Here is a 13716-nt window from a genome sequence, read left to right as displayed (position 1 = left end):
TAAACTAATTAAGAGAACTCACCATATTCAAGGAAGTTAATGAACATCTCTGTATCAGCTATAGAGGTTATGCTAATGAGAGTGCTATTATAATCCTGGCAGGAGAGTAAAGCTTCATCCCAGTTCTTTTCTTCTTTATGAAGTTTATAGCAATAACGATTATATGGATACCAATTATAATTGCAGTCAGTAGGATAAAATTTCCATGAATCTTTTCAATTAAAACATATAAAAACAAAGCTAAGTGATAATAATAGTAATAATAATAAATATCTTATTCTTGCATGACTTTTAGTATGATTGACTTTTACTTTGTTTTCTATTTTTTAAAAAAATATATATATAATCTACCAAAGAGTGAGTTAAAGGGCATAAAAATATGTGAATTTATAAATAAATTTATAAATGTGGCATATAAATGTATGCATTTAGACACATGGAAGAACAAAAAAAGAAAAATTGTCCTAACTTGGAGAAAATAAACTTTGAGAATTCGAGTCCAGATTGATCCAATGAATTCCTCCAACACTAAATAATAAATTAGAATTAAGGCCTGAATCATTTGTGGGTTTTATGGTGGCACAGGGACTATTCTAGTGGATCTACTTTTCACAGTACTGCATTAAGAGATATCCACTTTATCTTTATGCAATGTACTTTTTGGTTAGTGCAATAGTTGCCAGTTCCCCCCACTCCCCTGATCCAATTAGTTAAACTGTCTCTGTCCTCCCTATGTAAGGTTTACTGAAATCAGCTTTCCTAAAGTCTAGAATGTGCGTCTGACTATGCCTGGCTTTTCCTTTCCACTGTATAACAAACTCCAGGAGAACATGATCACTCCCACCTAAGCATCCTTACCACTAACCTCATTAACTAGGTCATCCCTGTTGGTTAGGATCAGATCTAAAATAGCTGACTCCTTTGTTGCCTCCATCTTTTGGACAATAATATTATCTTCCAAGCAAGTGAGGAATTTGCTAGACCTTCCTTCAAGTATCAGAACAGTTGAAATCCTGATTTCGGGAGGAGGGAAGAGGAGGAGGAAGAATGAAAAGAAGTGAAAAGGGGGAAGAGGCAGGGAAGAAAAGGTAGCCCCTGCAGTGAGAGCGGTGAGGCTGGCTTCGTGGGGAGGGGCAAAGTGCCATTGTCCCCAGTGGTGGCGTAGCTGCGTGGCCACGCCACCATTGAATACTATGGGGCTTGAGCATCTGCTGATTTTGGTATCTGCAGAGGGTTCCGGAACGAATCCCCCACAGATACTGAGGGCCCACTGTAGTCAGTGAAACAGGACTCTGGCCTTCTCCCTCCAAAAGTCCTCCATTAAACATCCCCGAAAAGATCTCTGTTGGCCTGGCCTTTTCACCAAGCTCTGTCAGCAAGCTGAAGAGACAGAAGCTATAGCTATATAGAGAGCTATTGATTGCTAGTTCCTTCTCCAAGTCTCTGACTACTTGCCCTGTGAGCAAAAGCTCATTTAACCCCTTTAAAAAACAGTTAAAAAGTAACAGAGAACCCTCAAGTACAGCTCCCAGCTCACCTTCTGCTCTGTGCCCTGAGTCTTCCCTGACTGTGAAAATTTGTGCACCCTTAGGCGAACGCCTTTGGCAGCAGTTACAAACAGCTAGGCTGCTAGCTGCCCCCCAATGATTCACAAAAGCCCCAACACTCAGAACAAAAACACTCCAATCTAATCTGCAAATTAATCAAATCTGCAAAAGTCAAAGCTGCCAAAGATGAGGGCAAACTGCATTTACTTCTGCAACAGAGGAGGAAGGGCTATGCAAGCAGAAGCTTCATTTCCATTAAATGAGATCAAGTGGTTGTGAACATCCTTAGCATGCATCTTATTGGTGGACCCTGCAATATGCCCATTACTTTCTCCCATAGGGCAGGGCAGACTTGCAAGCTCTACTTTTAAAAATTGTTTTTTAGGACCCCAAAGTCCACCAAATGGAGCCAGGAGCAAAATGGTGGCTCAGGAAATGCATTGTGGCACCCCAAGCACTAGGGGTGACCCGTGAATTACTACAGAACAGGGATTCTACCAATTTAATGCAGACCCCAAATTTGCTACTGGTGAACAATTTGGAGTTGGAGATCCTTGTTGGTCTATTGTAAATCACACAGAGATCAATACTCTGCTTACACTTGCTGTAGGGAAAAGTGCTGCGTTAGGAGGCAAAACCTGTTCCCTGATTCTGAGCTTGGGTAATTTTTCAGTTACACAGACTGCAGTTATGAGTTTCTAGATTACCGTTGTAGTGTGCTCCAGCATGGATACTATAAATATTCAAGCCTACACAAGAACATCAAAAGTAATGGTGAATGATGTCAATAGACAATTTCAGTCATTATCAAGGCAATACATTGACTATTACTTTAAAATAATAGTCAGTATATTAGTTAATAACATAAATCATCTTGAAACAGTACTTAGCAATAATCTGGATATGACCTTTTGCGACTGGAATTAATACCTATTTTGGAATTATAAACTGACTTTAGCCTTTTGGAGTCCATTTTAGGGTCCTCCAGATGCCACAGGATAAGGCAGAGTTCCCCTTTCCTCTGCTATAGACGTATGGACATGTGTTGGTATAGCTGCCATGTGTCTTCTGCCATTGCTGTTGCAATGGTTGTAAGAGTAAAGTGGAGTGGTGATTTGGGGTGTGCCAGTGGTGTCATTCCCCAGATATGAATTAATGAGTGGATGGGCATTGGACTACACCAATCTTAGACCTGGCAGAATTATTTTTCTCCTGCTGGAATTAATGGGGAGGGAAACATATGACAAACTGGGAAGCAGGAGTGGGAGGTGGGGAGAAAAAAAAGCTGCTTCTTCAACTTTAGAAATGTCAGTTCCTCTGCCAAAGTGTCACTCACCCATCTGCTCTCTGCACGTTTGCTTGTCCATGTACAGTGAAATCTTTCTATTGGTTTTAGAGAACTTATATTTAAACTACAAAGGCTAATGAATTCTTTCAAACAGCAAGAGATAGGAGAGCTGTTTGCTCTTTTGCAAACACTAATGACTTTAAATGCATATTAAACTAACTTCATCTGAAGCTAAGCTTTACCTAGCCTTCCAAAGACCAAAATTGAAAGGAAAGACACCCATATGAAATCATCAGAACCAAAGGGTATATGAAAAACTACTTAACAGCAGGTAGCAGGAGATCTCTCATTATGGGCACAACCAGATTACAACTGGATGAACAGGAAAAAAATGTATGCATTTATGTTCCATGGCAATCCAAGATGTTTTTTTTTTAAACTACACTGAATAATAAAAAAAATTACTTATATCCTAAAACACAGAATACCAACTTGGGAGCTCAGATGTGTACTCTGAGCACCAGGCATGCAGCAAGTGCACTTTCATCATTCTTGAGTCATATGCAGTGCATACTGATTGCCATTAAGCACCGTACAGTATATGAATTTCCCCCTTCTGTACAAATAAACCATGTCAGTTTCACAGGAAACTGAAAATCCTTCCTTCTGCTTAGGATTCAGGCCATGGAGCAGAATTTGTAACTCTGTGATGGAGAAAACGGTTCTTCTAATCCCTCAATTTCTTTTTCAAATATTCTTTTTCTAATCTCTAATCGTTTTTTCTTCAGAATGGCCAAGGAAGGATGCTTAGGTGTTCTACTGCCTTCAAAGATATCCTATTAATTTAAAAATAAGTGGAGCCTGAACTATGACTACCCAGGATACCAACTGAATATTCCTGTATTCAGCTGGTATCCTAATCATACCTAACAAATCCCAAATAGTCAGCCATATAACATCTGATACATCAAGATGTGGTATATATGTGGTCCTTTTTAAAAAAACACAACTGAAACTAGGAATAAAAATCACACAGATTGAATTATGATAGAGACTCACCAAATCCTTCATGCTTTGTAGCATTTAAATGTTTTTTGCATATGTATGGCAATCCAGATTCACACGGGTAACTTTGCCAGTCTTGCAATTTTGAATTTAATGCTTTACAATGATGTTGCCCTAGAGACCTGTCAGTGGGATCTGTAAGCATAATTTAATAACAGTACAATGTGTGTTCCAAAAGCATTCTAATATCTTATTCATCCTAAGCAATGTATGCCATGTCACCAAATTTCTCTATACACAGAGCAGCAGCTTACCCTCCTTCCCAATAGTTGTCTATAAGCATATTCCTTTAGAACTGAATTTTCTTCTACCACTGTAGAAAGAATAAAATTTTGTGTCCAAACCTATCATGGTCTACATCTCACTGGCAGGGATTCCACAGAGTGCAAAAAGATCATCTGTAGACAAAACCATGTGACAGGGAGCCACCTTTAAAGAGAGCTACTGAATTGGTTGTTGTTGTGTGCCTTCAAGTCATGTCTGATCTATTGCAACTCTAAGGCAGTCCTATAGTGGGGTTTTCCTGGCAAGACTTGTTCAGAGGAGGTTTGCCATTGCCTTCCCCTGAGGCTGAGAGCATGTGACTTGCCCAAGGCCAAGCTGGGAATTGAACCCTGGTCTCCAGAGTCTTAGTCCAACACTCAAACCACTATGCCACACTGGCTACTGAATTACTCAGCTTCAAATTAAATTTAGGAAACTCTAGTCCTCCTTGCCCCCCCCCCCACCCCCAATATATAATGTTATCCACAAAGCAAACAAGGTCTCCTGTACATGATACTACTTTTAAACCAGTTATGGCCATATGAGCATCTTGACAAAAGATCAGCCTACCCAAGTCTTAATCACAAGCAGACTTAGGGTTCAACTACACACTATGTCAAATATGTAATATACAACTGAGCTTCAATTTCTTTCTTCGTACTTTCAAGAAAGTATGTGTACATCCCTGTTGCAGAGTGAGATATCTACCATGAATCTACTTCCTTCCAAAAGCAGCTAAAAGTTTGGAGAATACAATGATGTAAAATATGCTTTTTCCTTTATAAAAACAATACGGGTGGGGTGGGGTGGGGTGAGGGGAAGAATTGGCAGAGTTTCACCATCCCCTGCCTCTGTCTGTATGGTCTTGATCCATATTGCAGCCCATGCATTTATTTGGTGTACAAGGTGCTACAATTATAAGATGGTATAATGTGCAATTACTTGGAAGCAAAATAAACAAACTGAGTCCTTGAGGCATATGACATGTAGCATGTGGATTGGCCATTAACTATAGGTAATTTGTACCTTGCTCCTTTTAGCCAAGGTGCTGATGGTGAAACACAAACATCAGCAACTAGGTCAGACATATACACATTTACAACCCATTTGTTGTTGTTGTTGTTAGCTGCCCTCAAATTGATTCCAACTCATGGCAACGCTGTGGATGAGATATCTCCCAGTATCCCTATTTTCTACTGCTCAGTTCTGGTATTGCAAGCCCATGGCTGTAACCTCCCTAATTGAGTCCATCCATCTGGTCTGTGGTCTTTCCCTCCTTTATCTATCTTCCCCTCCTGCCCTCTATCTTTCCTAGCATCAATGTGGATGCTAGGAAACCAAATTATTGTTTTTTCTAGTGACCTGTGCCTTCTCATCTGGTCAAAACATGATAACCTCAACTTGATCATCTTGGCTTCCAAGAATAATGTCTTTTTGGCTGTCCACAATATCCTAAGCACTCTTCTCCAGGACCACATTTCAAATGAGTTGATTGTATTTCTGTCTGCTTCCTCCACTGTTCCATTCTCACATTCATACATGGTGATTGAGAATACAATGACCTAGACAATGCTAACTTTAGTGCATAGTTTAATACTCAGATTCTTTAGGATCTTTTCTAGTTCTTTAATAGCTGCCCTTCCCATTCCCAGTCTTCTTATCTCTTGGCAGCAATCTCCATTCTTATCAATGTTTGTTCCAAAGTATAGAAAATCTATTTCTATTTTCTCATTGTTTAGGCTGAATTTATGTAGATCCTCCATGGTAATTATTTTTGTTTTCTTTATATTCAGCAGCAAGCCTGCCTCTGTACTTTCTTCTTTTACCTTCAAAATCTTTTCTAGTTCTTTCATAGCTGTCCTTCCCATTCCCAGTCATCTTCTTACTTCTTGACTGCTGTCACTCTTCTAATCAGTGTTTGATCCTTGGTCCTAGGGAATTATTTAACTATTTCAATTTCCTCATTGTTTAGATTTAATTTATGTATTTCTTCTGTGGTCATTATTTTTGTTTTCTTCCTGTTTAGCATTAAACCTGCCTTTGCACTTTCATCTTTGACCTTCCTTATTATCTGTTCCAAGTCTGTGACATCTTATGCCATCTTTAAGCCTTGAAAAAGCTGTATCAAGCTAAAATTTCATTTCATTTCTAAGTTGCCCTTCTCCTAGAGGCGACTCACAAAAGGAAAATGCACCTTAAATCATCAACACTTACTCTGGGAAGGCTTTTGCTTTTAGGATATAAAAAAATTACAAAGAGTTCAGCATGAAGCTGGTCCTATATATATCATGAAAATCTAGTAGTACCAAACCCTAAGTTTCCATGTCTCTCACTGCTCATATTAATTTCTTAGAATTCAACATAAACACAGCTGATGGTCCTAATCATTCATAATATGACACTGTGAAGAATATTTACAGTGTTTGCTCTTGATATTACAGGGCCACAGTGACAGTTCCTCTTTAGCATGAGGGAAGACTTGCAAATTCATCCATATACCATTTCACATGTTCTAGGAATTTGCATTCATGATCTAAACCTTATTTGGTCATAAATCACAGAACATAAAGAATTGTTCCTAGGGGTGTTGAAGCCCAAGAGAGGTGACCAGGAGGCCATGCAGAACATCACTAATGGTATCAACAGCAGCAAGACTTTTAAAAAAGTATATTTAAAAAGAATAAGAGAAAAAGACACAATTACAGAGCAGGTCAGATGTGGTAAGCCACCATCTACCTTTCCCAAATGCTGAGATATTTGGATGTTCCCAGACACCAGCTGACTCATCCTTTCATTTGGCCCATCATGAATCATTCTGAATCTACAGTATCCTACATACAAACAAAAGATGATTTAGGCCAGGAGTGTGGAGAGTGCAGCCTATGGGCCATATGCAGCCCACATGGTTTGTTTTTCAGTCCTCAAATCCCCCTCCCCTTTTAAATTTAAAAAATACCCTAACTGCAACAAAAATGTGACTTTCCTAATACCCCATAACTCTTCTCAGTCCCTGACTCTCCCCAAATTCATAGTAATCGGCCACATGATTTACATCAATGTCTTTCTCTAATCAACATTGGCCAACTCTTTTGTCAGCTCTGCTCATATTTTAAGTTTAATTGAAAAGGCCACAGGGTACTGTAATATATGGTGCTACAGTATAGCTTTATGGAGGGTCTGGGTACCTGATCTCCAGTTCACCAATGCCAAGGGTGCTCCATCTGACCACAGCCAGCCAGCAGTTTCATCAAGCTGGTTTAAGCCTGTCCACAATAGGACTTCTTTTGTACTCATGTGTTCTGTAATATTTTTTTTAAAAAAACAGATCAACAGTGTGATATTAACATGCCAATATAATTTATCCCCATTAATAAGAATCTTGAGCTCTCACACTGGTGGAAGCATGCCTCTTCCCCACTCCCTGTCTACAGGAAACACTAGACATCTTCTAGGAGTACAAGTGCAAGCAATCTGCAACTATGGCTGCCAGAAGAGCTTGGCATAACATCTCTTTATTTTTCGTCTATGCTAGAAATACCTTTGTCCTCCTTGATGCCAAGGAGCCCTGGTGGCGCAGTGGCTAAATGCCTGTACTGCAGCCACAAGGTTTGCGAGTTCAAGACCAGCAAAAGGGCCCAAGCTCGACTCAGGCTTGCATCTTTCCGAGGTCGCTAAAATGAGTACCCAGACTGTTGGGGGCAAATTAGCTTACTTGCTGTTCACCGCTATGATCTTTGGAATAGCGGTATATAAATAAAACAAATTATTATTATTATTATTATTATTATTATTATTATTATTATTATGCAGGATAGCTGGAATAGCGACCTGGCTGGGAGTTCAAAACCACATTAGCCTGCGTTTTGTGCTATCCATTCTCCTCTTCTCCAGCATGGATGAGAGGAGGAAACAGGAAGCATCAGCTACCTACTTTAAACTAACCATGGTTTATTATGTCCAAAATGTTTGGTTTGTTTAAACTATGATTAAAAAAACAACAATTTGTTTATGATTCTGGCTTGACAGAATCCTGGCCTGATAGAATCAATGGAATTTTTCACTTACCAATGTGCAGTTAAACTTACCAATTAGATCAAAAATATATTTCTGTTCTGCCATATCTGTGATGCTTAGCAAATCTGCTCCTTGCCCCTGACATGCAACATGTGCCTCATTCCAGGAGAGAACAGAAAGGAGATTGAATTGGTAACAAATGTGAGTGTCTGCATTTATCTTCCAAAGAATGTCACAGCCAGACTCTGTGAGGAGAGGATGGGGAAGGGGGGAAATCAGTTAAAACAGCATGATATTACAAAGCAATTAAGGAAGATAACACTCTAGCATATCAATCTAGCTTAATTAACACCAAAATGAACAAATGGAAAATGCTATGATGATGATATGATTACAAGTTCATTTTCAACATTCTGCTGTCAAAACTATATCAGGAAATAGGATGCACACTGATTTTTGAAAAGGGAAGGAAAAACCAACTCCATGCACATATGACTAAACTACTCATGTCTTGCTAATGTCAAATAGTATTGCAAGTTTTAACTTTGAAACTAACAGTGACTTGAATTAGTAAGTAGGAATTAGTCCAGCTAAACACTTACCTCCCCACCTCTTCTTTCTCAATGTCTAATTATTTCGCTTATGTCTACAGACCAACAGACAAGCAAACAAAGTAAACAGATGGAGGTGCATATTAAAAAGAAGATTTTGTTTTTTAAAAAATAAGTGGGTTACTATGTGATACCACAAGTGCAGGAATGAACTTTCAGATCAGCCTTTAGATTAGCAAACAATTTCAACAATTTGAGGAAACTGATAAAACTGTAAACAGCTGGGAAGTCTTCTAGAAATTGATGGCAGTTTTCCAAGGGCAAAGATGGGGCATGTGTGGCTGGATTTAAACTTGCACCATCCCTCACCACTGGTTATGATGGCTCAGCCATTAGAGTAAAATTGGAGGGTGGCACATTACCCATTTCTGTCCTAGGGAATCTATATCTGTGATGTATTGTATGCCTTCTACAACTGCCTGAAATATCTTCAACCTTCTGTCTTTTAAATCTGCACTAGAAAGAGGCAGGATTTCTACCATTTTATACTTTATGTGGCAATAAATTTGTTTACATTTAAACAACTGGGAATTTACTTTCTAAACCTAAATCTTTCTTATTTCATATGTTTGCTCTACTCTTCAAAAGCAGCTCACAAAGTATGTAACAAATAACAATATATTAAAATTCCAGATTATATTTTTAAAAAGTAGAAAAGCAATAGGAATAGACCAACATTGCTTTTAACAGCAACAGCTAAAACAGTATTAAAACTCAGCACCATAAAATTATTCAAGTACAGATAGAAAGTCCTTAGGGATGTCCTAAAGGCCACAAACAAGGGGCAATACATATTTCCCTTGGGAGGGTATTCCAGAGCTTTCAGGCCATAACAGGGATCTCCTTTCCCTCATACTCATTGCCCTAACAACTTTCAATCACAGATCAAAGAACAGGCCTTTGGTCACATTAAACATTAGGTATATGGGTCCTGACAATTGTTATTATGGTGCCATGTATCTTAAAATGAGATGTGACTAATTCTTAATCTTACTGGAAGCAGTTTAAAAAAATAGCAAACCATGAGAGTGTTCCTCTGCTTTTCCACCTCCTCTAATAGAACAGTCTTAAAGCATGAGCCCCAGTACAAACAGGCCAAAATAAAGCTGCTTCGGGTCTCTTTGGAGGTATGCTGTTTAATACATGCATCCTAAGAGGCCAGAAGCTGCACCAAAGCCACACTCTAGTCCTTAGGACTGGAGCGTGGCTTTGGCGCAGCTTCTGGCCTCTTAAGATGTGTGTGTCATTTACACAGCATACCTCCAAAGTGACCTGAAGCAGCTTTATTTTGGCCTGTCTGTACAGGCCCTTATATAACTAACTGGAGACGCACATTAGATTTGGAAAAAATTCAACTCAGAATGAAACTGGTCTGCTTCATTCTAGTACTGTTTCTTTCCAAAGTGAAACAGGCTTCCCACCCAAAGCTACCAGAATCAAAGCAAGACCCCAAACAGGGTCTTGTGTGGGATGCATGATTCAGAAAGTGCGGGGAGAGGGAGACCAGCAAAATGTCTGTCTGCCTTGCTAGCTAGCTATCATTTCCTTTCTATGAAAATTTCCAGGATGGTAGAGAGCATAAGTGAGGAAGGCAGAGTGACTGGCAGATCTTTCTTCCAATCTGACGGTTTGTTTTATCTCCCCTTTAGACCACTGCTCTGAAAATGACAGTAGAAACAGAGATATACCAGCCAAGCTTTAGATAGATATATATGCAATACTTTATGGAAAAGGATTCCTAAAAATAGGAGTGAGGAGAATGATTATTTGTTCCTGAATAGTTTAGGTATTCTTCTCCACTTTACAGTAATTTATATGAAACTGGCACACACCACAGAGAAGTAGCTGGACATGAAATCTACATTTTTAGGTGCAGAAGTTACAGATCTGAAAATCAGCTTCATGCTTATTCAACAGGGAAGTATAATGGCTTTGGAAACATGACCATCTCACAGGCCCATCTTTGCTCCACCTCAAAACCATACTTCTAAGTATTCATTGTGCTTTTAGCTTCTACCATTCATTAATTATTATTACTTTCACAATAAGAGAAGGAGAGGCTTTTAATGTAATTCTACATAATTATTTTATCATTATTCAACAAAATAAACTTTAATTCTTCTCCCTGTTTAAGTTTTTCCCCCCATTTCAATGATTTATGAAAATCTGCATGTAGAATTACTCAGAATGAGTTCACTGCCATATAAGAGACATAGAGTGCAAGAATGGAATGTCTTGACTGACATCTTGTAATTTCTTAACTTTGTTGAAGAATACTACCACATACCTGAACTTGGGCAAAGTCCCCATTTTTCATCTTGTTCATACTGACTTGTTGTGGCACACCACGGATATCCATTTTCTCTAGCATCTCTGATACATTCATAGTGCCATTTGTTGTTGTATTTAAATGGAAAGACACAGGGCAAACCAAAGGAATTTCCCAACTGGGTGTATGTTTCTGAATGGAATAAAATGCTGGAGATAAATTACTTGGAAAGAGACTAAAAAACAATAAAACTCCTTACTTTGTATTATGCAATATGCAAGCATACATACTAATAATAATCTGATTGTACAACAGTCCCATGGATCTACACACATGGAAGGAAGCTCCTGTAAAATCACTGGTTCATTTCATAATGGAAACAGTCAGATATCACAGGTAAAATGATTACACATAGTGCAATGGTCCCTATCCATCACTCATTTAATAACAGTATCATCAAACTGATTGCAGATAACTCATGGGTGGGCCCCAATGCAAGTGGAGTATATTTGCAGCCATTCCTAAACTGACAGATGGAATATCTGAAACATCAAGAGATATAACGTGCATGGATGCATAAGTAAACAAATGTGAACATTATGATTGATTCATAAATAGATTTGTGATTGTGAATACAATGTTGCCTGACACAAATCTCAGGACTGCTGACAGGAGCACCATATGATCCCAATGATCATGGGGCTTATCATGAATTACACATAGGCAGATGGACAGCGGTGACAGTGGGAGTCCTTTAAAATTAGCAGGTTAAACATTTTTTTAAAGAGCAACAGAATTTTTTTTCTAAGCGGAATTAGTATTTATGAGAAATGTCACACTGATAGAGAGTGAAAGCTTTTGTTGCAAACAAAGCTCACAATTGATAATACTAGTCCCACAAAGATTCTAAAAACTGAGATCCATAGCTAGAATGTTTCTACAAATGACTTCCCCAGCCCAATTACTGTATGTGAGAATGGCTGCTTTCAAGCCAGATATAACACAATTTTGCTTTGAAGCCAGATGTGATGTTGTAGAAATCATTCCTTGCTATGACAAGTCTCATAAAGGAGAGTTTTTCTTCCAGTGACTCTAGAGAACAATGTACGTTTCCTTTCAAGCGAGACATTATCATGTTGGAAGAGTTAAGGAATGCTGGCTTGCAAGCAGATGCAGATCTTACACATTTGGTCATGGAGATTATTGTAGAACCTCCTTGTAAATAAAAATTATAATGTGGTATGTACACCTGATAGACAGTTTGCTTCATCACTCATAGTGCTATCTGACATCTATAGTGATTATGGGTCCAATGTTCTCTCTCTCTCACTCTCTCTCTCTCTCTCTCACACACACACACACACGAAAATATATAAAGACAGATCCAGAAAAAATCAGCATTACACTACTTCATCTAGTTGTGCTGGAACAGAGAAATGGAAGAATCATCTGAGTCCAAGGCTTTGCATGGTGCCTCTCTGCTGATGCATGTAGGACCATCACCATGGGTCAATCTAAACCATAGAAATAATGCAGTTTGACACCACTTTAACTGCTGTGGCTCCATTGTACAGAATCCTGGGATTTGTAATTCTGTGAGGAACTAGCACTCTGGCAGAAAAGGCTATGATTGGTCAAACTACAAATCCCAGGATTTCATAGGATGGAGCTACAGCACTTAAAGAGGTGTCAAAGTGCATTGTTTCTACAGTGTAGATACATCTTATGTTTCCATCATTTCTTTTATTAGTGAGACAATGTGGTGTAGATTTTTAAGTGCTGGATTAGGATTCTGGGAGACCAGGGCTTGAGTCCCCACTCAATCATGGAAACCCATTGGGTAACCTTGAACAAGTCATACTCTCTCAGCCTCAGAAAACGGCAAAGGCAAACCCCCTTTGAAAGAATGTTGTCAAGAAAACTCTATGACAGACTCTCCTTAGTGTCCTCATATGTTGGAAACGACTTGAAGGTACACAACAAACAATCCCAATCTATGTCATGAGATCTCAGGTTAGAATTCAGGCAAATTAGATTTGAGTAATTTAAACAAACAGACAGACAGACCGACAGACTAAAAGTAAATTAAGCAATGAAGTAAGTTAAAATCAGGTTAAAAATATTAAAACAGTTTAAAATCGTGTACAAGAATATTTTGGAATAATTCAGTTAGGCCCCAAAGGTTTTAATAAAGAGCAATGTTTCTGTTTTGCCTGAAATAAAGTCAGCATTGGTGACAGTTAGACCTAAAAGTGTGCCACAGCTGAGAAGGTCTGCCTTTCTCCATGTATTGCCCTCACTGTTGGGACACAGAGGAGGGTCTCTACAGCATATATAGGAAAAGGCATACCTTCACATTTTGAGGTTTCAAGATTTTTGGTTTTGAGGTTGCAGGGTTTTTGGTTTGTCAGATCCTGGCTGCTTTTGCTGATGTGAATGAAGAGAAGTACAGAACATTTATGGATTTGCTTGTACATGTTAAAATTACTAAACTTCTGACGTAGCATGTAGACTCCTTTATTTATAGCTATTTTTTTAAAAAAACATTTGAACTATTCATCTTGCAAATATAATTAGCAAATGGTGCCTTTTCTGTTTGTTTGTTTGTTTGTTTGTTTGTTGTTTATAGCCAAGTGGTTCATAACTATGAATACAAGG

General features: G+C 38.6%; 1 protein-coding gene across 7 annotated transcripts in view; it reads right to left on the bottom strand.

The window, feature by feature from the left end:
• The window catches only part of PLA2R1 (phospholipase A2 receptor 1), a 72898-nt gene that overhangs the window by 50815 nt on the left and 8367 nt on the right, over positions 1–13716 (bottom strand). For 6 of the 7 annotated variants that reach the window (XR_006101383.1, XR_006101382.1, XM_042445249.1 and 3 more), the window contains 5 exons: positions 11077–11250; positions 8250–8423; positions 7350–7463; positions 3895–4035; positions 23–211 (listed from right to left, as the gene is read on the bottom strand). Coding sequence is in view for 5 of the 7 variants with exons in the window: in XM_042445249.1 (XP_042301183.1) it covers positions 23–211; positions 3895–4035; positions 7350–7463; positions 8250–8423; positions 11077–11250 (792 nt within the window). In the remaining 2 variants the exon portion in view is untranslated. Of the gene's footprint in view, positions 1–22; positions 212–3894; positions 4036–7349; positions 7464–8249; positions 8424–8780; positions 8825–11076; positions 11251–13716 lie in introns of those variants that run through there. The other variant, XM_042445253.1, reaches the window with a different exon arrangement.

Source organism: Sceloporus undulatus, chromosome 1, assembly GCF_019175285.1.
Source record: "Sceloporus undulatus isolate JIND9_A2432 ecotype Alabama chromosome 1, SceUnd_v1.1, whole genome shotgun sequence".
Lineage (NCBI taxonomy): Eukaryota > Metazoa > Chordata > Lepidosauria > Squamata > Phrynosomatidae > Sceloporus > Sceloporus undulatus.
This window is presented reverse-complemented; position numbering and strand designations above follow the sequence as displayed.